The following is a 24,193-nucleotide window of genomic DNA, read 5'->3' as shown; positions in this document are numbered from 1 at the left end:
GGATAAATGTGATGTCGTCATGGCGCGGAGCGGATCTTGGTTCTTGATGGGTCGTACGCGAAAAATGAAGACGGGCACAGAACATGAAAAGAAATCCGCACGGTTAATTCCGCGCGCCCTGATATATGAAATAGCGTTTGCAATTTATTTTTCCTATATTACAACATATAAATGGAGAGCAAACGATGATCCGTCTTTAACTCTTTCGTTTTCCCGCCAAGCCACAGGTTGACAAACCTCCCCCCCCCCCCTCTCTCTCTCTCTCGATGGGAGCAGCCGAGGCTGAGCCTGGACCTTCGGTGCCGCCGATGCCGGAGGATGCTCTTTCCGACGTAGATTACGTGCGGGAGTTGGCGCAGTTCATCCTTCGGAATTGCGAGCAGCAACTCCGATCCGTCCTCCTCTCGCAGGATCCGATGCTCCACTTCCCTCTGGTCATCGAGTAAGTTTCCTCCCTCCTTCTGTATTCTTTCTTTCCGCTTTCTTCTTCTCATTAGGGTTTGGGATTTCGAAGCGTTTTTAACTGATCGTTTTGCTGTCCGTAGATTTGCAGAGTTGTTGGACGCGAGCCCCTCGCTGGCATATCTGATCTTCGCCAACCCAGCTAAATTCTTGCCGCTTCTTGATGAAGCCGCTCACGGAGCCCAGGTAATCGGCTCTTTAGATTGGGTGAGGTTTGAGGGAGAAGGAAGGGAAAATCTTTCAAGTTCGTGATGGATGTATGGAAATGGGAATGGTTCAGGAAGTGGTGTTTGAAGCATTCAAAGATCGTGAGGAGATGGTGTTGAAGGAGTTCTTGCATGCGCGGATTGATGTGAGTGGTTCTCCGTTGGAGTGTCCCGGTATCGTTTTTTTTCTCTCTCTAGTGTCTTTGGCCGTTTTATTCCTTTTTTGTTTTGGATATCCGACGATTATGTCAAGTTAGTTGACTATTGGTTTTTCTGTTTGTTTGTTTTTTTTTCTTGTTTTTTAATCTGGTAGAAACTTTCCCAAGAATCGGCCGTTTAAGAGTGAAACACAGAGGCATTCTGCTCACACTGAAAGGGACAGTGATCAGATCTGGGCCCATTAAGATGATAGAAGGTGAAAGAGAATATGAATGCAGAAAATGCAAGCAAGTGTGCGTGTTTTTCCTTTCTGCTTCTCCCACGTTTTACTCCTGAAATACGAGGAGTGATGTCTGTTCTGAATTTCTTACCATTCTTAGTTTCTGATGAGAACGTGGTCAACACAAACTGGTATAGGATTTTAAGTGTAGCTCAACATTAGATGACGCACAAGTGACCACTTCTGCATTAATTTGGTTCTTCTTTGTTGATAGTTATTCCCGAATATTCAGGTGTGGGATAATTTATCCATAAGGTATAGCCGTAGAAGGTAGAAATGTACATGGAAGTTGGAACTAAAGTGCTTTGACATTTTGGATCAATCCTCTTCAATACGTGAAGTACTGGAACATGGGAATAACTCTCTCTCTCTCTCTCTTCCTCTATGTATGTATCTATGTATACGTTGTCATGTACTATTATTATTCTTGGTAGATATTTGTTTCTTACTGAGCAAAAGCTTCTCTCAGGGAAAGGAAAACCACAAATGAGGAACGTGCAGGATATCTCCTTATATCATTGTATCGTAGAAATTTGAGTAACTGAACTGTTTTTTTTATATGAAAATAGCACTCTTTATGTGGATTAAGAGTTTCCATTTGTAGAAAAAGATCCTTGAAAAGGGAGTCAAGTGGTCTTTGACATGCTATATTTTGTAGCCGTTACATCTGCCTGCTGGAGTTAGATATTGCTTATTCAATTAATCTTTTTTCCATATGGATTTTACTTTTTCTACCTGAAACTCTTGGTGCATCTTTCCCCGTTAGGTAATGGACCTAGTATCTGGCTTTTGCTACTTTAGTTACGGCTTAATATTGCATTGCTTGCCATATCATAATCCATCTAATTCAGGTTTATTGCTTACAGGGAAACATTCTTATCTATTATATTTTTAACCTTGCAATTCAATTATCTTACAGTTAATTGACAGTTCAGCATTATCTTGATGAGGATGGTTGCTAAATACTTAAAGTTAATTTAGCAGCCTGTATCTTGGAAAGTTTAACAAAAAGCTTGGATACTTGTCCAAAATGTTTTGTTAAAAGTGCATATTGATTTGTACTCGTCAGAAATTTTTTTATGTGACAAGCTTTTGTTACCTCTGTGTAATGGGATTCAATAGTAAATCCCAATACCAAAATTTTTAAATGTTAGCAGTACCTCCTTTCTTCTAAGCCAATTTGAGCCTATTTTATCCAATGCAAGCTTTTGCACATACCAAGGTCACTGATTTTCATTCTTTGGTTTCTCTAAGAGATAACAGTCATTAATTAATTTTTATTATTTTATTAGTTGTCTTTAACCAGAAACTGCAATGCATAAATGCTGTTTCAGATTTAAAGTTTATCCTGAGCTGGAGACTGGAAATGCAATTAGACTCCCCATGTCTTGCCCTTCTAAGGTTTATACAAGTCTCTTTATATTATCTTTCTTTGTTTTACCTGCTTTCTAAGAGGTTGTTTCACAGTGAAGTTTTCAGAGCAATGCAAATCATTCACTTGATTATGTTGACCATTACTATTACTTGGCTGTTGTGCACTTAATTTTCTTGTTGGGTGATGGTGCTTTTCAAAGCATGCTCACAGAATTTAGATTATGTTCAAGATTTATTTGTTTCTGAAACTTCAATGGAAAATTTTAAAGCGACTACTCTCACAAATTTTATCGCTATTGTTACATGAGAGGCAGTTAATTTTCTTCATATTTTTGCTCGGTGGTGATGCTTTGGGAAGTATAGTTCAAGGAAATATCTCATAAGGTTACTTGGTTCTAGTGCTGCATACACATCTGGCATTGGGAAATGTACAATGGTCTGGTTCTTAATATCTTCTGCTTCAATTCTTAATCTTTTCTTATGCTGATGTAGAAACATCAATCCAAGTGTTGCAGCTTCTTTGAGTTTGTCTCACACTTTACCAGTTTACCTCATTCTTATGAGAAGCACACATAATGGGCAGCTTCATAGATTTAACTTTGTAATATCTTCTGTAGAGACTCATGTTCACTTTCCTAGTTCCCTTAGTCTAATTTAAGCTTCTGGTTCTAATAAATATCAGAACTTTTACTTTTTTATTGCCACACGTAATGATATTGCTATCTGAGAGATTGCTGTTCCTTTTTGTTGTCTCTAAGTTTCATGTTGTTCATGACAACCTTTGACCATGATTCAGTTTGATTAACTTTTTGTGACTCCTGTTTGTTTCAGGGGCTAAAATCCTGTGGGGGGACCCATTTCCGATTTGTGGAAGGCAGCATAGTGTGCCATGACTATCAAGAAATTAAGATACAAGAAAATGTGCATGTTGTAGGTGTTGGATCAATACCTCGTTCCATTCCTGCGATTCTCAAAGATGATCTAGTGGATATGGTCAAAGCTGGAGGTTTTGTCTTACACATATAAGACCCTGTTTCTTATTTCTCTATTTTTTTTTATTGGTATCCATGGAAGGGCTTCTGGTTTTTGTTTCGTAATTATAGGCACAAGACTTTGCTTTTCTTTGATTATTTTTTTGCCAGTGTCAAAGAATGGAGGCCAAAATGTCCTCCTCCTTCTGTCTACCTCTACCTGGATTTTTTCGAGAGAGACAGAGAGGAGGCATGGTTTCCTTCTCTCTATCTCTTATTTTAATATCAAAGAGCAAAGAGTCCGATCTTGGTATTTAGTCCTTGTCCACGTCTTATGTAGTATGCACACTGCACAGGTATGGGGATATACTTGTAATAGTATATTGTACTCAAGGATATTTATGTTTCAGAAGTTTAGACCTAGAAGAAAGATTTCATATCTATCATACAATATTTAAACATAATGAAGCACTGATAGCGTCACTCTGTTGCTGATAATGTTTGAGAGAGGGGGGAGAGAGATAGCTGTAATCTGCTCAAATGATTTACAAGTGAATGCTGCAATTTTATGTTTATTTGAGCTTGTTTTCTTCATTTCAGATGATGTAGTTGTTACAGGAATTTTAACAGCAAAATGGTCTCCAGATGTGAGAGATGTTCGTTGTGATCTTGATCCTATTATGGTTGCTAACTATATAAGGTGATTAAAATATCTGCATTTTATGAGTTGTGTTGACTTGTTGCTCCTGAAGAGCTCTGTCTGAGAGTTAAGATAATTCTGTTGAAAGGACTTATATTTTCTTTATACCTTCCATTGTTTCAGTTGTACAGAGTACACTTCCATGATTTCATCTTGTGATTTGTGAAGTTTGTTGCTTCAGAAATATTGTCTAGAGGCACATAAAACCTGCTGTCATCAATCATTTGTATGACTGAGTCAACGATATTGGCTTGATTATTTAAGTCCTTGATGTCCAACTTATATTGAAATTTCTAGTTGTCCAGTTGTCCTTACTTTCCTTTGGGCTAAGTGATTCTCTTTGTGCTCCTTTCTCCAAAAGACAAAGGACAAGTTCATTGTTGTAACAAAAAATTTTTTGGGCCATCTTTTAGCTTTGGCTATGTTGATTGGAACAGTTAGGTCTTACTTGCGTCATAAAAAGTTATTCAGAGCACAGTTCTCTTACATGTTTGGTCATTGGCTGGCTATGTGCTTTGAAGTTTGAAATGATGCTCATTACATGTTATTTGGTCTTGTTCTGCATAGGAGAACAAATGAATTCAAATCAGACATTGAGATACCAGAAGATGCAATTGAAACATTCAACCAATTCTGGGCCCAATTCCAGGATAACCCATTAAAAGGCAAGTTGTGATATTTTAGACATGCTGCTCTCTGCCATTGTTCACTAGCTGTCATTTTTCACATTTTTCGATTGGTTCTACTTGTTATTATAACATATAAAGCATTGGTAGTTTTCTAGTTCCTATTGATTTCACTAAGTCATCGGGTATGAACTGTTTGTTCTCATGATTCAGGATTCAATTGATCTATGACTTCGCCTCTATGCTTTTGTCTTGTTATTCATCAACCTCATATTAATCTTTTTTTTTACATAAAAATGATTATTCCTGAATGCACGTACATATACATGCTTATGTGCTCACAATTTTTTTTATATTTTTACTTGCTGTATCAATCCAGTGGCTCCTGCAAGTCTTATATTGCTGTAGGGAAGCTGGTGTGTCTCACTGGTTTATGTTTTGGGGTTTGAAGTCTTTTCTCCATTTCCTTTTTCAAGGGTGTACGTGCGTGTCTGTCTGCCTCTTCTTGTGCAAATGAATACATGTGCTTCCACAAATACATACATTTGAGAATAATTCTCACACCTATTGTAGATATTTATTTTAAGTTGAAAAAATTTTTATGTCTACCATCCTTTTCAGGAAGGAATGCTATATTGCATGGAATTTGCCCACAAATTTTTGGTCTTTTCACTGTGAAGCTTGCAGGTATGATAATCTATCTTTTGTCATTTTCTCCTCGTTTTTATTCCATTTTCATAGTTTTCAGGTGTTTGGTTACTGGTGCAGCTTAAGAGTTTGTACATTGGCTGTGAAATTCTAATGTGGTGCAAATTTAACTATCTGAATTTCAAATTTCTAAGGTAGTTTCATAATGGGAATTTGGTCATATTGCTACCCGTGGCTACTACCCAACACCCAACTGAGATTATAATGTTTCCTTGAACATGTTAAACTTAGCTAAGATCTCTGCAATTCAAGCTTGAGTGCTTGTTCACCATTTATATCACAAGTGTTTCTTCCACCGTCAGAATAAGTGATTTATCAAAGCACTGTTTTGGCTTAAATTCCATCTCCAACTAAAACCTCATTTCTCACTGGTTGGAGAGGCATGCAGGTGAAGGCCACTCCTGGTTTTTTCTGTTTCTAGGTTTTTTCTGTTCCTACAGTGGTAACAGCAGTTGTGAAGGTGCAAGAATTTGAATCTCCAGTGGAGTTTCATCCATGGCAGGTCTTTCTCAAGTAGCCTAATCCATGATGACTGCCATTGATGCCATCCTTAAGAAGTGGAAGAGGAAGAGGGAGAGGAAGAAGGGACTTCAAGAGATTTCCTTTGAAGTGTAAAAATCTTGCTTCTGTGAGTGAGGAAGAGTTAACAGTTAACTAAAGTCAAATGATGGACACCATCAGAAGATTTCTCTGAGCAATTTCTCTGTACATAAGGCTCCTTTTTCAAAAGTTACTTCTTTTTCAGTCCCCTATTCATGAATGAGCCATAGTTTAGTAAATATATTAGCAAACAGAGCTTACTGTCAAACTGAAGTAGGTATTCTTGGCACTCATTTCTTACTTTCGCTCTTAGTGCTAGTTACTCTTGAACATGCAGTTGCATTGACATTGGTTGGAGGTGTGCAACATGTTGATGCTTCTGGTACCAAAGTTCGTGGAGAATCACACCTTCTATTAGTTGGTGATCCTGGTATGCTTTTGCTTTTGAGCTTCTCTGTGAGTGTGACTTGGTTTCTGCTGAAATTCTCAAGCTAGTGACTTAACGACAAACGATCTGCTGAAGGGCCCATGTATGGGGTACTTAGCCTGTTCACAATTATTCTGGCCCTGATAGAAGATTAAGAGATTATTGCTCCTTTTCTTAATCCCTTTATTAATGATAAATGAAATGGCTTCTGTCCTCGGTTTGACTTTCCAGCTTTGATTATCCTGTATATTAAATGTAAAAGAGAAATGCATACATGCACATACATATGATGTGTTATGGTGTGCAAAATATGAAATGAACTCACCCAAGATTTGAGCTGATGCCCTAACATGTGTTCAACCTAGATGACTAATTTCTATATCTTTTAAAAAGTTATTACCATTTCTCTTTCTGTATGTCAATTTTTATCTTCTGTTAAATGTGATGCATGTCAAACTTCATTATGTGAAAGACATTATGTTTTATACTAGGAGGCGACTTGTTGAAACCAGGTCTCTGCACAAATCCCAACACAGTATGGATTGATGATCCATCTGGTTTGCGCGGATGATTTGCTGGTTTCTGAACAAGTATACTACCCTGTGCAGCTTATAAGAATAAACTAAATAAACTGTCAGTTCAAGCTGGGTACTTTCCAGAAAAAAATGGTCAACCATGCTGTATGAGTGAAGGTGTATGTGCTATCATTGGCAATTCATTTCTGGGGAAGGAAAATTTTCTGAAGTACAAGTACATTTTCTTACACGGGCTAATTATTCAGTCTATTGATTTTCTGTATGTTCCAAGTAAGTGCTAAGATACACTAAATGGAAATTCAAATGCAAAATTATGCATCTAATTTGTGGTTTTTTTTCCCAAAGACATGAATGAGAACTTATTGGTGCTATAATCTTATTGTAGGTACTGGCAAGTCTCAGTTTTTGAAGTTTGCTGCTAAACTATGCACTAGGTCTGTGATAACTACTGGACTGGGAAGCACAAGTGCCGGATTAACAGTTACTGCTGTGAAGGAAGGAGGTGACATTTTTTTGGTGTCTAGTTTATAGAGAAACCATAGCATGCTATGTTTTTCCTCTGGTTAAAGTTTAAACTTGACACACTGCACCCACACATTTCTCTCTGCATGCTCTTCCAACATCAGAATAAAGTGAACCTTTTTAGATGTACTTTTTGTTTTGTATATGTACCAACAATCCTGAGCATGATTACTTGGTAATTCATGACTATGTGGTCATGCATAAGCATATTTCTTAGATTAGCTCTTTTTGCGTCTGTTTCTGATGCTTTTTTTTTTTTGGTAGACGGACGGCAGCATCATTTGTAGAAACGGAATAAATTTAGTAAAACTTAAAAATTGAAAGTTAAAAAAGCTTCGTCGACAAAGAGAAAATCAGTCGACGAACAAAGGGTGAAAGCTCATCGGCGTTTTAGGTTTTGTAAATTTCTGACTTCCGACAAGCCTTTCCGATGGAAAAACTCATTGCCGTTTCTCCCTTGGGCAATATTCAGTAAGCGGCAGCCACAGCCGTAGGATTTGATTATCAACGTTGGATGTTTCAGTCTATTTGCATTGGATTTTTCAGTTTATTGTGCATTGCATTTTCATTGGTTGTTTTGGTCTTTTTTAGGTATGCACTCTGTCCATAAGAAATTCTGTCCGTTAGAAACTGTGAGCTATGCATTCTGTCTGTTAGAAACTCTTTGGTTTTTGTTTTTGGATTTTCTGTGCATTGGAATAGTTTATGCGTTCAGTGTATTTCTGATTTTTTTTTTAAATTTCTGTGGAATCCATATTTTGTGCATAGCTCTTTGTTGAGGACTGATTTTTTATATTTCGATTCTGTAGAAAGGTTAACATAGTATTAACACTATAACTTAATATAGTTCATACTTTATACTTTACAGACGTGATTCAATGTTTGGTGAATACATGTTATGCTGTTGTGCATAGCTGTTCGGCTAAGGCCTTATTATTTTCAGTTGTTTTTTGTTTCACTTTTAGTTTTATGATTTTTTCATTTACGAATTATGATTTTTTTTAAGATGAAATGAGATTTATGATGTTCCTTATGTATTTTTTTAACTGCTTGTGTTCATTTTCTATTTTTTATTTGTTATGTACTTTTTTTAATGTTGTTTTATTAATTTCTCATTTATTTTATTTTTTCCTAATTTTAGGATTTTTTAGATTTTTTTTAAAATTTTTAAAAATTGACCGTATTTTTCAAGCCTAGAGTATTATACTCAAGAAAAGCCTCACAGTTTAAAACTCCAAAACGTTATTTATGACTACAGAATCAACAGATTATCATGTGCAACCAATTTAGTTCCATAAACCACATCTTCTCAAGGGGATTGCACCTTAAACAGGGGGAACTGGGACAAGAAAGGAGACAAAAGAACTGGGCAGGTGGCACCTGTGTTGAGAGTGAATGCCAAAATCGGCCACTTTTTTCCTTCCATGGTTTTAGTCGTGCATGCTGACTGTTATTGATGCTCATATGGGCATGTGTATCTCTGCCTACTTCACTGCATATGCATGTCTGACTGTGCAACTTATATAGCCTAAAATTTAAATTAATTCTGATTTAGACTAAGTTTGTTTTTAATGTTGAATTCCAGGTGAATGGATGTTGGAGGCTGGAGCTCTTGTTCTTGCAGATGGTGGCCTTTGTTGTATTGATGAATTTGATAGGTATTCCCATTCTTTACTCCTTGATCACAATTTCTATTTTCTTGTCTTTCTGATGATGCACTGTTCATGTTGCTTTCTGCTTTTTTGCTTCCTTCCAGCTTAAACTTCATTTCTTCTCTCAGAACTTTTCCCCTTTTTTGGTTTTTGAGTTAGCAGTTCCCATATCTTCCTATTTTCAATGGTTCAAAACAGCCAGCTTTCTCTCTCTGAACCAGTGAACCTGTTTATTTAAGCTTTTCCGTAATAGGTATCTTCTACATTAATTTCATGTCCTGTAATCTGATGGAGGAAAATAATTTCTGCTATGAATGTATAGGCTTTTGTTGCATGAGGTCAACCACGTCCTTTATGAGTGTTGTCTTGGTGAACCTTCTTAACTTAGTGAAGCAAAGAAAAGGCATCTTGCAGAATGTCATCCATTCAGGTTCCCTTCTTTTTGACACTTGAAACTTGAAAGGACTTGCAGAGATGTTGATCGAACACCTTTTTTTGTGTCTCATATAGTTGTCAATATGCTTTAAATCAACTGAAGCATTAACCTTGTTGGCTTGAGCATCTACAATTGCCTTGGAAAGTTTATGTGCTTGAAGCTGTTAAAATTCTCCAGTATTGGCTGGCATGTCCCACCATGGATGCCAGCAGTGTTGGAATGTGACCTTCTTATTGCCAATTGATGCAGTGTTAGAGACTCTGAGACTCATGCTCTAAACCTTGTGGAAGAATGCAAGGGAAGTAAAGAACAATGAAAGATCACAAAGACTGAAAGAAGAAATCAAAATTAGGGGCTAAAATCTGCATTAATCTTATTCAATGAATAATGTTTGAACTTTAAAACAAAAAATATGACCCTTAAGTGAGGTCTCTAAGCACACGATCAGAAAATTGGATCTTAATGGATCTGGGTCCAAATAAAGTAAATACATAAATAAAATAGCTATGCCTATTGGATCAATCGGAATGCATCCTGTTCCACCGACTTAGGTTATTTTCACTGCTGTTTGAAGGCAATGTTGTAAAAGGCGATAAAGCGAGGCGAGACGTTGAACCGGTCATGAGGCGAGACGAAGCGAGGCGTTAATTGAAGCGTAAGCTTCACAGAAAAATTTGTGAATTATGTAATATTCATAAAAATAACAACAAAGCTGATAAAAATGACTACATTGTTAAGCAGCTCTTTCGAAAGGAGAACATGTTTAATCTAGAAATACAGACAAAAAAAAAGAAAGAAAAAACATCCACAAAAAAATATATAATAAAAAAGTTAATTTGTGCTAAAGTAAATTTTTGATGTTTCTATATTTATTTATATAAAAAAAATAATGTGATAAATATTCTTCAATTGATTCTGTAAATGATTGAACATAGCTACCATGAAGCACAAAAAACAACATGAACTAATGCACGTAAAAAGTTTGAAAGAAAATATAATAAATTAAAGATGCAATTATAAACATTTAGAAAGAGAGAGAAGATCCGAATAAAGTAAGAGTCTTCATCTTTCACAACATTTTTCCTGACCACTTCGATAAAGTGTTTACATTTTTAACTATTTTTTATCTTTTGTAGAAATCTTATATTTTCTGCTAAATTTTAAACGATTCTGATTCAGCTTATTTCCTGAATCATAAGTTTTTTGGATTTGATTCAGAAAATGATTATGAATTTATGATAACATTTGGTATTAACCATAGATGAACACGTAATGAAGAAAATAGATGAATACATAATAAACTAACAATACTTGCAAGTTGCAACACATGGCAACGTGGGAGGAGGACCACCATACATGATACATTTCCTGACAATAGATGAACACGTGAAATAAAATAAACGCATGGATGACACGCATGAAGAAAATAAGTTTGAGTTCACGGTCTTCATTTTGTAAGGTAAAAAGATTGGGCGACGTCAAGCCATGATGATCCCCACCTGAAAGTAGATGCAATCGGAGGGGAGGGCGGCATGTCGACCCTGATCTCGTCGATGTCCAACCAAACGAAGAACTTCCTCCTGTATGCCCTTAAGATCGGTGATGCTGCCGTAGCTAAGAATCTGCCGTCGGTCTCGGAGAAGGAAAACGACTTCACTGCCTGGGGTAAGAGTCCTTGCCTGTCCCGTTCACCGGCAATGCGGTCGCCAGACGATAGCTTAACTCATACAGCAGAAAGAAGAACAAAAGCATGGAGAGAAATCTTCAATTTCGTAGGCGTGCAGTGATTTGGGATTGAGGAAAGGGAATTTAGGGTACAAACAGAGTTTAATTAGGGCCACGTGTGAAGCCCCCTTACTAATTGTATTTACTTTTTAATTTTTTAAATTAAAAAACTAAACAGACTTGAGGCGTGCGCCTCAAACGTGGAGTGCACCATTGATGGAGGCGTACGCTTCATTTGGTAGAGGCGCACGCTTCAGGGACACGTGCGCCTCACACCTCTGCCTCAAAGGGGTTTTTCTAAAAAATGCTTTGAGTCGCATTTTTTGTGTGTGAAGCGTACGCTTCTCACAACATTGTTTGAAGGGGTGATGTTTGAGGTTCATTTGAAACTAATAAAGCCACAAAAAGTGTCACTGGTAGCATTTTGAGACATGATCACCTCTTACGGCTACAAAACAAGGGTTCACATCTCACATTTGTCCACCAGCTAGGTTATGTAGTTATTTATATATGGATTCAACATTAAATGTGCCTTTTCTATCTGCTTTAACTGCATATAATGTTTGTTTTGTAGCATGAGGGGACATGACAGAGCAACCATACATGAAGCCATGGAGCAACAGACCATAAGTATTGCGAAGGTTACATTTTGATTAGTTTCTGCTGAAAATATTGCTCGCAGTCTTGATCTCAGTTGTGATAGTTTATGTGATTTTATTTGGTTTTTAAGTAAAAATCACTTGTTTTACTAGATTCCATTTTAAAACAAATAATGAATTCTAAACTTACTTAGCCCTTCATTATTTTGTCAAGGATATGGGATAATCCACTTGTTCTTTGTATTCCAATCCATCAAGACGTTGCTGTTTGGATGACATAGTTTGTACCATCATAGCTTGTGGGTGTGGACAAAGTTGACAAACATATTTTGCAGATTTGGATATTTCTCTTTTGAGCTTTATCACAAATTGCTTTTCATTTAATCTCAAATACTGTTTGTTTGGCTATGATGGTTTAAGACATCAATCAAGAATTTGCACATGAATCGAGAATCTTTTATGTGTGTGTGTGAGAGAGAGAGAGAGAGGCATTCTCTGCTCATTTTCCCACTTATCCATGAATGAGGCAACTGAGAATTCCAGGTTGGACTTCCTTTTTGTTCTTTTTTTTTTCAGTTATTTAAGTTTTTCCTCCCATACAACTTTCCAGTAGGTAAAGATTATTTGTCTCTGCGGTGAAATAAATATATTTCAGAACAGTCCACATTATCTGAAATCATGTATTGCATTATTCTTTTAATGACTCTATTATTATCTTATTATGTAAATTTTTGGACTAAACATTTATTATATGGGCCTAAGTATACAAAATCCAAAACCTGTTTGTTTGAGGAGAGATCCAATCATCCCTTGGATTATAGGCTGTTTCGCTGACTTTAAAAAAATAACATTCATTAACCACCAAGTTGAGGAAAGATCCAATTATCCATCAAATTGAGAAAATGTGTATTATTAGCTGTTTTATAGATGAGTATTTCGCTGATAAAAAAGTTATCATTCCTTGACAGCGGACCATGTCATCAGTATTCTTTCCCTTGTTCATGGGCATGCTGGAACTAGTCATACCTTAACAGTTACTTGGTAATACTTTGTCTTTTCTCAGGCTGGTCTTGTGACGACTTTGAGTACAAAGACAACCGTGTTTGGTGCAACAAATCCAAAGGGACAGTATGATCCTAGTCAATGTATCCTAAAGCATAACTTACCTTGTTATGTTTTGATTTATACCTATTTGTGAATGCATGATTGCCGTGGAGCATCAACATGTACTTGTTACTTCTATCAGAATTCATAGTTCATACTTCATTAGTATGGAAAACATGTAGCAAATCCTTCAGGAGTTGCTCTCAAGAGGAATAGGAAGATAAAGACAGGAAGACAATATATAAATGAAGATATGAGCTGCAGTATGAGATAGTCTTCTTGAGCACCAGGGCCTAATGTTGCCTTTCCCTTTTCTTATCAACTTTATTTTGTGTATAAGAAACTGTCAAGTACTACTGAAGTAAACACAGGCTTACCTGCCCTATGTAATACTCGAAACCATGTAGAGAAAGTGATCCAATCTCTAAAATAAAAACCCTATTTTTGCTTCGCTTTCCCTGCTACTGAACTCTCTAAGCTTTGTCTGTAAACACCACACTCTCTGGACCATTATTGAGCAGATTTGATATTGTGCTGGTACTCTTGGACACAAAAAACCCACAATGGGATGCAGTAGTTTCAGAGCATATTTTATCTGAGGTATGCATGCAATTTATGTTTAGTATTCCTTGGTCTGAACACACTTAATATTTGTTTGTTGTTAGCAGCATAGGGGATCAGAGAAAACCAAGGACACTGAGGATTTAGCTTGTGTATGGCCATTGCCTTTGCTTAGAAGGTAAACTCTTAAATTCAGTGTAACTTCATATCGGTTGATAAGCTTTCTGAAATATTGTAGGGATTTGCATCAAATGTAGAGATACAAGTACTATTTAAATCAACTGTTTTGTGTTTTTTATAATTCTGTGAGGAAAATTTTTGTAGGCATGATTGGTTAGTTCATTGTTATAATGAATTATTCTTTTGAATTCTTCAAGACTTCTAGTTGCAATGTTAGGAATTACTTAATTATGTTTTTATGCAGGAAACTGATATCCATTACTGTTGCCTTTATTATTTGTCATGAAGTCAAACAATGATACTTTTATCATTTTATGTACTTGATGTGAAGAATATAAAAAATAGTTAAATGAAACATTGACTTTTATTGATCTCTATTAATGCTGAATCAGGTCAATGCTTGTTAGATCTGGTTGGATAAAGTACAATGACCTTATGTCTATTCTGAATAACTAAAATAGTAAAATGCTTATAATCTTTTTCTAGTTTTGTGAGATTACTCTGAATAACTAAAATTCTTATAATCATTTTCCTTTTTGTTAAGGTTATGCATGTTAAATTTGACTTTGTTAACATTTGTGTGTAATTGTGTTAGGCTCTGTTTTAGTTTAGGCTTTGTTAGCATTGTTTTATGTTATGTTTGTTTTACGTTATGTTTGGGTTATGGATCGGGACCTTAGTAAGGACCCGTTTTGCTTTATGCTGTAATCCTTTTTAGGCGTGATTAGCCCTAATGGAAGTTATTATGATATTTTGTTCTCTCTCTTGATCTCTCTCCCTCTTGTTCTCTTCCTCTCTTCCACCGTACCAGTCGACTGATAGCCTTGAAGGCTATCAAATTGTCAATGCTACAATGTAAACATAGTTATGCACAATTCTCACTAACCATGGATGTGGTTCAATTCATTATTCAGCCATCTTTTATTTTCTTAAGCAACATATAGGTGATGTTAATTAGCAAACTCAATCTGTTCTTGACTTTTTTTTTCATCCCATCATTAACCTGATTTTCAACAACATTAGATGTAAAACAGCTGCATGAACTGTACTTGGATATTAGCACTGTAGGGTGCTTTGCTTGCATATGCATAGGAAAAAAGTTAGTCAGGGAATAGTTTGGCAGTTTGATTTTGTGATCCAAGTTCGATAGGTTCTCCCAAAGTTCAGTCTAGCAACTAGAAATGTTGATGTGTTTTAATGTACGGGTCTGGGTCTGGACCCGGTCCAGTGTGTGCTCCTGTGCTCCTGTTTAGGCCTGTTGAGGCTCTACTTATATCTTTGTAACCCTAATTTTTTGGTATGAATGAAAGTTTATGAGAGAGAGTGTCTGGTTGCTAGTGGGCAACAGTCATCTTCACCCGTGGGTTTTCCCCTCTAGTTGAGGGGTTTTTCACGTTACATCTATGTTCGTTTCTCGTTCTCTCGCTTTTACTGTTTCTACATGGTATTAGAGTCAGGTTGGTTTTGAGTTTCTTGTTTGTGCTCGTATTGGATCACCGTTTGAATGGTGATCGTCTGCCGCCGTGAAGTTCCGGTGGACACCATCAACTCTTGCCTGTTTGCTGTGCGAGCTCCTTCACCATCGACGTGTGGATGACCTACCAGCGGATTTGATCGAAGGAGAACCGATTTGAGGGCCGTTTGAAGACGATCATGCCATATTCTGTATACTCAGTTTTAACAGGCCTCACTAAGCCTGTTTCTGTCTGAGCTTCAATCGAGGGCTCAATCGGCTGTAACTTTTGGGGGTTTTGATTCAGATCGCTTCCCAACAAACCAATCTGTTGAAGGGAAGTGGAATCGTGTCAATCGGTGCAGTATTGAGTGAGATTCGAGCTAAAGAAGTCTGATCAGACACTGTTCTGCTTTACTGCCGACCAGTCCATGTTTCCGGTGACTTTTCTAGCGATCGGACCGTTGGATTTTGATGATTCCGGTGCCATTCGATTCCCAACATCCAGGTGATCCTCTCCACCAAGTTTGACGTCGATCGGACCACAGATGGCGTTTCTGGAGGCGACAGACGGAATCTGGCGGGAATCGGCGGCGTCTTCTTGAAGCAGGCGACAGGCAACCCGCGACTTCAAGACTCAACGACCTGCGTGTAGACTGCTCGGATTCAGCCCAAATTTGGAGCGTCCACTCCTTGCCTTGTGCTCTTGCTGTGGTCCAAATTTCAGGATTTTTGGAGGTGTCTACGACTTTATGCGAATTTTCAAGTGAAGCCCTCTCCGACAGGCCTGAAGCTGAGTTGCGCCTGAGGACTTCTCCTGACGGTCCCAGTGCTCTCACGCGTTGGATCATCAGCTGCGTCGTCTGGCTGTCATCCCCAGCATCTGCAGCCTCTCTCATTCTGCGCCACCAGCGTCGCCGGTTTCTTCCAGAGCTGCCTGTTGTATCTGTGCAGCGCCGCCGGTGATACTGTCTGCTTCGCCCTGTGTCGTCCGCTCTGCGTCTGACGGGTCTCCCTCCCGTGTTTATGCATTTCTGCCCATCGGTTGCTGCTCATCCTCTGCTGCCGTGAGTTTTGGTGGTGTTTCTGTTGTTCCCTATTACCGTTGGTAGTCCAGGACTGTTCGCTGCCACCGTGTAGTTTCAGTGGTGGTCTAGTGTTGCCTTCATCGCCTCCGTGCTGCGATTGCCGCTGCTGCCGTTGCTCGTGTTGGTCGTTTTTTGCTCTGTGTGGGGCTGTCTTCTTCCTTCTAGCAGTTGGCCACCATTTGTTTCACGCTTCCAGCCTTTATTGCTATTTTAGTGAGCTTTCGTGATGGTAGATTCTCGTATGGACGAGTGGATTATTGATAGTGGTGCTACTCACCACATGACTGGCGATCCTAAGGTCTTTCATGGGTATAAGCTTTCGTTAGGAAAGGAACGTGTGTCTCTTGCCGATGGTTCCTCTATCTCTGTGGCTGGAAAAGGGAGTCTCTCACTTTTGAACAAGTTCTTAGTCCACAATGCTTTACATGTTCCTCATCTTTCCTTGAACCTCTTGTCGGTTAGCAAGATTACAAAAGAGTTGAATTGTGAACTTATTTTTTTTGCTGATCGCGGTGTTCTGTAGGACTTAGTGACAAGGAATATGATTATGATTGGTTTGTTTTCTGAAGGGCTATATCGTTTACCTATGCGTGCCGCTACTGCTCTCATGACAGCCGCCAGCAAAACAACGAAGAGTAGAGAAGACTCCCTTCAATCGATTCTGCATTGGCATGAGCGCCTTGGACACATTCCTTTTGGAATTCTGAGACAGTTATTTCCTGATCTGTGTTCCAGGTTAGATATGACTATGGTGTCTTGTGATGTCTGTCACTTGGCCAAACATGTTAGGGCTTCAGTCTATCCATCGTTCTAATGAGGTGTTTGCCATGATTCATTCTGATGTGTGGGGGCCTTTAGGAATTCCTTCTTGTCATGGTTTTCAGTATTTTATCACCTTTATAGATGATTGTTCTCGGAACACCATTGTTTACTTGCTAAAAGACCGTAGCGAAGTTCCTACTGTTATAGAAACTTTCATTACTTATGTGGAAACTCAATATGGAGCATCTGTTAAGACCTTTCGTTTTGACAATGCTTGTGAATATACGTGTCAGTCTCTTGATAGCTTCTTTCGAAAAAAGGAAATTGTTCATGAGACTTCATGTAGTTATACTCCTCCTCAAAATGGAGTTGCTGAACGAAGAAAGGGAACACCAGTTGTTGAATATGACTCGGGCTCTTCTTTTTCAACGTCATGTTCCAAAAAAGTATTGGGGGGATGCTGTGTTGACCAGTGCGTATCTTATCAACCGTCTGCCTAGTCGGGTGTTGTATGGGCAGACGCCTCACTCTATGTTACCGGGGAGTCGTGAACTTTTCTCTCTTCCACCCAGAGTTTTTGGTTGTGTCTGTTTTATTCACAATCATAGTCCTCATATTAAAAAGCTTGATCCCAGGTCTATTAAGGACATATTTCTAGGTTATTTTCCCACTCAAAAAGGTTATAAGTGTCGGGACCCTTCCACTGGGCGTGCTTATGTTACCAAAGATATCACTTTCCTTGAACATGCTTCCTATTTTGGTGAGAATTCTCTTCAGGGGGAGAAGTCTATGTCAAGGGAAGAGTATTCTCTGAGTCAAGATATTCAGTTCACAGATTTCTTAGACTATAGGCGGGAGGAGAGTCAAGCAGTTGATGAAAGGGGTTCTACTGGGACTGAGGAGGAACGTAGTGATGAAAGGGGTTTTACTGGGACTGAGGAGGAACATTGTCACCGTTTTGGGCAAGTTTACTCTAGGTGAAGAGTCTGTACAGATGAGGTGACAGGTGGTGAGAATTCTACTCCCAATTCAGTTAGTCCTTGCCTGATGATCCAAGTCATGCTTGAGAGAAACAAGTTGAAGAAGACATATAGACTGTTGCTGCAAGTGAAGAGCTTCCCATCGCCCTGCGAAAGGGTGTCAAGTCATGTACTCAACATCCTATTGGTAACTTTGTTTGACTGAGCAAAGTCTACAAATGTTTTGTATCTTCTTTTTCTTTGGATGTGATTCCTAAGAATGTTGCTTAGGTTCAGAGTGATCCCAAGTGGACTTATGCAATGCAAGAAGAGATGGAAGCCTTGAATAGAAACAAGACATGAGAGGTGGTAAAGATTCTTGAAGCCGCTCATCTGGTAGGATCCAAGTGGGTTTATGTCATTAAGTATAAGCCAGATGTGAATATAGACAGATATAAAGCTCGACTTGTTGCCAAGAGGTTCAGTTAGAAATATGAAATCGACTACTTGGAGACCTTTGCTCCCATTGCAAAGATGAAGACTGTCAGAGTCATTATATCGTTAGCTGTGATAAATGAGTGGAAGATGTACCAGCTTGATGTCAAGAACGCATTTTTCAATGAAGACCTTGAAGAGGAAGTATATATGTGTATGCCTCCAAGATATGAGGAACCTGGAAAATGTTGCAAGTTAAGGAAAGCTCTATATGGGCTCAAACAATCTCATCGAACATGGTTTGAGCGACTTAGACTTGTAATGAGACAATATGGATATCATCAATTTGTGAAGAGGAATGAGCAAAAGGTTACTATTCTGTTGGTATATATTGATGATATGATTGTCACAAGTGATGATGAAGATGAAATAAGTAAGTTAAAGAAACTGTTGGCGATCGAGTTTGATCTCAAGGACCTTGGTAAGTTGAAATATTTCATTGGCATTGAAATTGCTAGGTCTGGTACTAGCCTTGTGCTAAATCAACAGAAGTACACTCTAGATTTGTTAAAGGAGAAAGAGAAACTGGGGTGTAGACCAGCTTCTACTCCTCTTGATGCTGGCCATAAGCGGAGTCTTAGAGATGGGGAGCCTCTCTGTGAAGAGGCCAAGAGAAGATATCAACGTCTTGTGTTGAAATTGATTTATCTTACTCTCACTAGACCTGATATTACCTTCATTGTGAATGTGATGAGTCAGTTCATGCATGCTCCCACGGATGCTCACTTGAAGGCTGTCGACAGGATCTTATGCTACTTGAAGAGGAATCCTGGCAAAGGTCTCCTGTATGTTAAGCAAGACACTCTTGGGATTTAAGGTTATTCAGATGCAGACTGGGCAAGCTGTATTGACACTAGGAGGTCCACCTCTGGCTATTGTATTTATTTGGGTGAGAATCTCATAGTGTGGAGGAGTAAAGAGGCAAGACGTTTGTTCTTTTTTCAGTGTTGAAGCAGAATACAGAGCTGTTGCTATGGGAGTTTCTGAGCTTTTGTGGCTGAAAGTATTGTTGACTGATATTGGTATAAAAGTTGAAGAACCAATGAAGATGTATTGTGATAACAAGTCAGCAATCAACTTGGCCAATAACCCTGTGCTTCACGACAGAACAAAGCATGTTGAGATTGACCTGCATTTCATTCGAGAGAGAATTGATGCTAAAGAACTTGTACTTCCTTATATGAGATCTGAAGACCAAACAGCTGATGTCCTGACCAAAGCCTTGTCTTCAACTTCATTTGAAAGAAATGTATCCAAGTTGGACATGTTTGATTTGTATGCCCAACTTGAGGGAGAGTGTTGACGTGTTTTAATGTACGGGTCTGGGTCTGGACCCGGTCTAGTGTGTGCTCCTGTTTAGGCCTATTGAGACTCTACTTATATCTTTGGAACCCTAATTTTTGGGTATGAATGAAAGTTTATGAGAGAGAGTGTCTGGTTGTTAGTGGGCACCGGTCCTCCTCACCCGTGGTTTTTTCCCTCTAGTTGAGGGGTTTTCCACGTTACATCTGTGTTCGTTTCTCGTTTTCTAGCTTTTACTTTCTCTCGCTTTTACTGTTTCTACAAGAAATAAAGAAGCTATTAAAAATGCATCTAAGGCAACTGTTTTGGTCCCGGTGATTAATTCCCAAATGAAAAGAGTTTCTTTTCATGAAATAGCACAATCTGCTATTGCTAACTCACATGGATTCAAGTTCACATGCGGGGTATGACATGGATAGAACATGTAATGTTCGCATTTTTTTCATAGGAGCAACTATTTATTGTGCTTGCATGCATGTATGAAATATATGCTCAGGATTTAACAATTAAGTAGGATCGAGAATGTGGAAATGATAAATCTGAGGTTGGGTTTCAAATTGTAAACTTTTTGTAATGCCTTATGCTCCAAGTTTGCTGATTCTTGGGAGAGAATTTGGATTGTGCAATAATCGTATACAGGGTATAAAAACATCCTTCTTGGTGCTAAATGTGGTTGAAGTGGCTGACTTTTGTTTCCTTACCTCTGTAGTTTGGCTGATAATAGACCTACTTTATAGGTACATACAGTACGTTAAAAGAAACTTCCAGCCCATACTTACAAAGGAAGCAGAAAGAGTTCTTTCAAGTTATTACCAACTCCAGAGAAGATCAGCTTTGCAGAATGCAGGTATCAGTCTGTTTAAGCTGGTTTCTCTGGTACTTTCTGAAAAGTAGGATTGAATGGCACTAACGTGTTGACTGTTCAGCAAGAACCACAATACGCATGCTTGAGAGTTTGATAAGATTGGCTCAAGGTATGAATTGCTTCACTCATTTGCCACGTTAGTCTGCAGATCATGTTCCTTTTCTCGTTCAACTTTTGAATTGAATTATGCACCTTACTTTTGTAGCACATGCAAGGCTCATGTTCCGCAATGAAGTTACTCGGCTTGATGCTATTTCTGCCATCATATGCATGGAGTCATCCATGACAGCCTCCGCAATTCTTGATGATGCTGGGAATGCTTTACATTCAAGCTTCTCTGACAACCCTGATCAAGAATGTAATAGGGCTTCTTTTGGTTTTCAATTTCCTATTGCTCTTGTTAAATTCATTCCTAAGTCTTGTCATTTTCTTGTCCATAACTAGATGCAAAGCAGGAAAAGCTGATACTTGAGATGCTTAAATCCGTTGATCATGCCTCATAAACTTGAATAGCATTGGATTGGATGAAATATTCGAGTTTGCCAGTCGCTGACCAAAGGAAGTTCGAGGCTTGTCACCGGTTTCTCCTGACCCAAGTTAGTGATTGTGGCCACTGGCAGTTACCTAAGTACCCTCTCACCCGGACAGCTCAGGTATGCACCACTTGGGAGACTGACTGGAAGAAACATTTGCCGGATGTGAGCTGTGGATCATGAAAATGGGTGGATGGCCTTTCAATGCCAGTCAACCTGCACATCTTTGAAAGAAGCCTCGTCACAATTGTTGTTGCACTGTTCATCACTCATCAGTCATAGTGCAGCTTTGGAAGGGATGATCGGATTCCTTTTGACTGTGAGAAAACCCTGGTTTTCTGACACCAAAGATCTCACATTCACAGCCCGTGTGACCTGGCATCACTGTCTGATGAGCCAGAGGCCTAGAGTTATAAACCCTAGGCAATTTTATGTAGCCCCCAATGCGCCAATGGCTTATGGGGTCATGCTAGTAAACGTCCTCTTGTGGCTGACGTTCATTTAAGCATAATGGCTTATAGTTTCTGTTGACTATCCATTTGTAAGTGCAAGGTAATACTAGTTGGCCGAACGACGCCTTGATATGCGACCAGCTCGTAACTTTAAGATCTTTGAGTTGAATCAGGCTAAGTAAAAGATACATTCCTTTGCATAATCTGTAACCCATGCTCTCCCACAGGGAGAAGTTTATCACTTGTTGGAAGCTGGTTCCGTCAAGGATGCATAGCTGGAGCACGAAGCATGTGGCCAACGATTAGATTTTGGATCCAATACTGGGTCATAAGGAAATATTATTTGCGCGACTGCTATCTGCTGGGTAACACATATTCCATTTACCTTATTAGCTAACAATGCGGACTCCTGATAAGGTGTCTGCGACAGCTGTTTGGGTTACGTTTACTACTGTCTTGTCCAGATCAAAGACTTGGTTTGAGTCATGATTATACCTGTGAACATACTTTGCCTATAGTCTCATTCGTTCCTGAAGGTAAATCCTACTAAAGGAAACTGGAGGTCTCCTGAAGGTAAATCCTACTAAAGGAAACTGGAGGTCTATCTGCGAAATTTTGAGCATCGATCATGCTGTTAGCTGCATCAGTAGTCCAACAAATGAAATACCGTAACAAAGCTGTATAACCACTATTCCTTTTTATGTTCATCATGATATGATAGATAAACGGCAACTTGGAGAACTCCAGATCGCTGATTGGGTCTGCGGCCCAGAAATTTCTACATTTGTGGCGTTAAGCTAAAAGCCCTAATCGCGTCGGTTGAGCAAGTCTTCGCCGAACGTTACCAAGCTCCCAACTTGGCATTGAAATATTGACCTTCAACCGTACTCCGGCGATTTTTATCGGAGTACCTTGAGTGCGATAACTGTAGTTATTTGCCGATTATTTGAATATAGGTGCGAATAGTTACGAATGTATAATGTTCGATCTGTATGGTTGTTAGACTGGTGTTTTTTAAACTGCCAAGAAAATCTCATAAACTCATTATCTGCTGTAATTAGAGCAATTTACTCAGCCTGTTCTTTCAGAGTTTAAGTCTAGAATATATCTTGCTTGTGCTTTTGAAATTATCAACCGAGATTTGGCAAAAATTGGTCTTAATGTGATCTCTCTCTTTCTCTCTCGGAAAGGTGCGCACGTAGATTTACATGCTGCCTTACCCGTGGCACATGTTTTTGTCGCTAAATGTCTAAGTGGAGAAGTCGAATTGTTCTACGGCGACGAGTGAAAGAATCTATTTTCCCAACCTGTTGGTAGATCAAGGAAGCCATGCCGACTACCCAATGGCCATCCTAATGATGTATCATTTTTTGTGAACAAAGATAGCTTCTCTGTTAACTATTGTCACTGGCTAAGGCAGGCAGACACCCTACCGCATTATGCGAGCTCATTCTTCCTTATGGACATGAAGCATTTTTTACCCTTCGCGTGTAGTCGGACCCTGTGAAGGAGAAGCCGTCGTTCTAGCGTATCCCTCTTTTCTCTTAATTTTTTAAGGTTGGATTGCCGACAGCGATATCTCCATTATTAACCTGACGATTCCTTCCACTGCAATTTAGTTTAGTAGTGGTGGGCGAAAGGCTAGGACTAGGTTGGCAGATAGATTGGAGACTGGCTAGATCCAGCCTGATCCAAGTTGAGTCTGTTGATGGTGTAGTTAGTTAGAACTGAAGCTCGACAAGGAAAGATTCGACAAGAAATATGCGAATGGATTGACTCATACCCAACTATCGATGAAATCACATATAAAATGGAAGTCTGTAACCCGAAATTTAGAGCCACCTTGAGTGTGCTTCATATGTCAAATAAACAGCCGCTTTATCAATGATTATCTTGAATCGGTAGTCTAACTTCAGAACAAGTTTCCAGTCAAACTCTATTAGTTTGCGTCCCTGATCGCTACGGATGCTAGGAATTAAGGATGAGAGGGGATCTCAAATCAATGCTGCATGAAATCCGCTGTTTAAACAAACAGTGGGTTTCCTGAAATCCACAGAATGTGTGACCCTTGGTGATCTCAGATCAACGTGGATATCAGCTCTGCAGTAAAACAAACGTAGCGTGGCTGAGATTTTACTGTGAACGCACACCAGAGGGATGCAAATCTCGACATGGTAACATGAAGTGACTTGTGTATGACTCCAAAAGCTCACAACCCAAGCACTAGCAGACGGACTGGATCTGAAACAAGAGTTTAGTCAGCTTTTCTTATACATCAAATGCAAACCCAAAAGGGCATTGGCTATAAAAGTTGAGGAAGACTGATTGTACTTGGCCATCGTTATATCACATCCAGACCCAACAAAATTGTTCGTCGTAAATTTAAAGAAGGCCAACAGCCCAATACTTGGGGTGCGTTTTTGTTGGCACAATTTAGTAAAAATGTGCCCAACTCCAGTTTCTCTTTAGAAAAGAAAAGAATCAACTTTGGTGCTGTCGAGGTCTGAACTGATTTG

The 24,193-nt window shown here is 38.9% G+C and overlaps 1 protein-coding gene across 5 annotated transcripts; it reads left to right on the top strand.

The window, feature by feature from the left end:
- Window positions 1–222: 222 nt before the first annotated feature.
- Window positions 223–21,809, top strand: LOC116258894 (probable DNA helicase MCM9). 5 transcript variants are annotated; one of them, XM_050079125.1, is made up of 20 exons: window positions 223–442; window positions 546–648; window positions 743–842; window positions 982–1,120; window positions 2,442–2,508; window positions 3,313–3,487; window positions 4,053–4,152; window positions 4,720–4,821; window positions 5,404–5,465; window positions 6,364–6,456; window positions 7,375–7,491; window positions 9,097–9,169; window positions 11,899–11,965; window positions 12,987–13,068; window positions 13,506–13,627; window positions 13,693–13,766; window positions 20,565–20,674; window positions 20,754–20,801; window positions 20,898–21,050; window positions 21,137–21,809. In XM_050079125.1, the coding sequence occupies exons 1-20, from the start codon at window positions 267–269 to the stop codon at window positions 21,193–21,195; spliced, it is 2,022 nt and encodes a 673-aa protein (XP_049935082.1). In that variant the 5' UTR covers window positions 223–266; the 3' UTR covers window positions 21,196–21,809. The 5 variants fall into 5 exon arrangements, with proteins under 5 accessions (XP_049935082.1, XP_031492198.1, XP_049935083.1 ...); XM_031636338.2 differs by having other exon boundaries at window positions 225–442; window positions 4,720–4,817; window positions 5,400–5,465; XM_050079126.1 differs by having other exon boundaries at window positions 228–442; window positions 13,696–13,766.
- Window positions 21,810–24,193: the final 2,384 nt, after the last annotated feature.

Source organism: Nymphaea colorata, chromosome 8, assembly GCF_008831285.2.
Source record: "Nymphaea colorata isolate Beijing-Zhang1983 chromosome 8, ASM883128v2, whole genome shotgun sequence".
Classification (NCBI taxonomy): domain Eukaryota; kingdom Viridiplantae; phylum Streptophyta; class Magnoliopsida; order Nymphaeales; family Nymphaeaceae; genus Nymphaea; species Nymphaea colorata.
Note: the sequence above shows the minus strand (reverse complement) of the source record. Positions and strands in the feature narration are given on the sequence as shown.

Excerpts from the sequence above, each read along its gene's own strand:
- LOC116258894 (XM_050079125.1), top strand. The coding sequence starts at position 267 with ATGGGAGCAGCCGAGGCTGAGCCTGGACCTTCGGTGCCGCCGATGCCG. Across the intron at positions 649-742 it reads AAGCCGCTCACGGAGCCCAG|GAAGTGGTGTTTGAAGCATT; the intron begins GTAATCGGCTCT and ends GGAATGGTTCAG. Across the intron at positions 3,488-4,052 it reads GGATATGGTCAAAGCTGGAG|ATGATGTAGTTGTTACAGGA; the intron begins GTTTTGTCTTAC and ends TCTTCATTTCAG.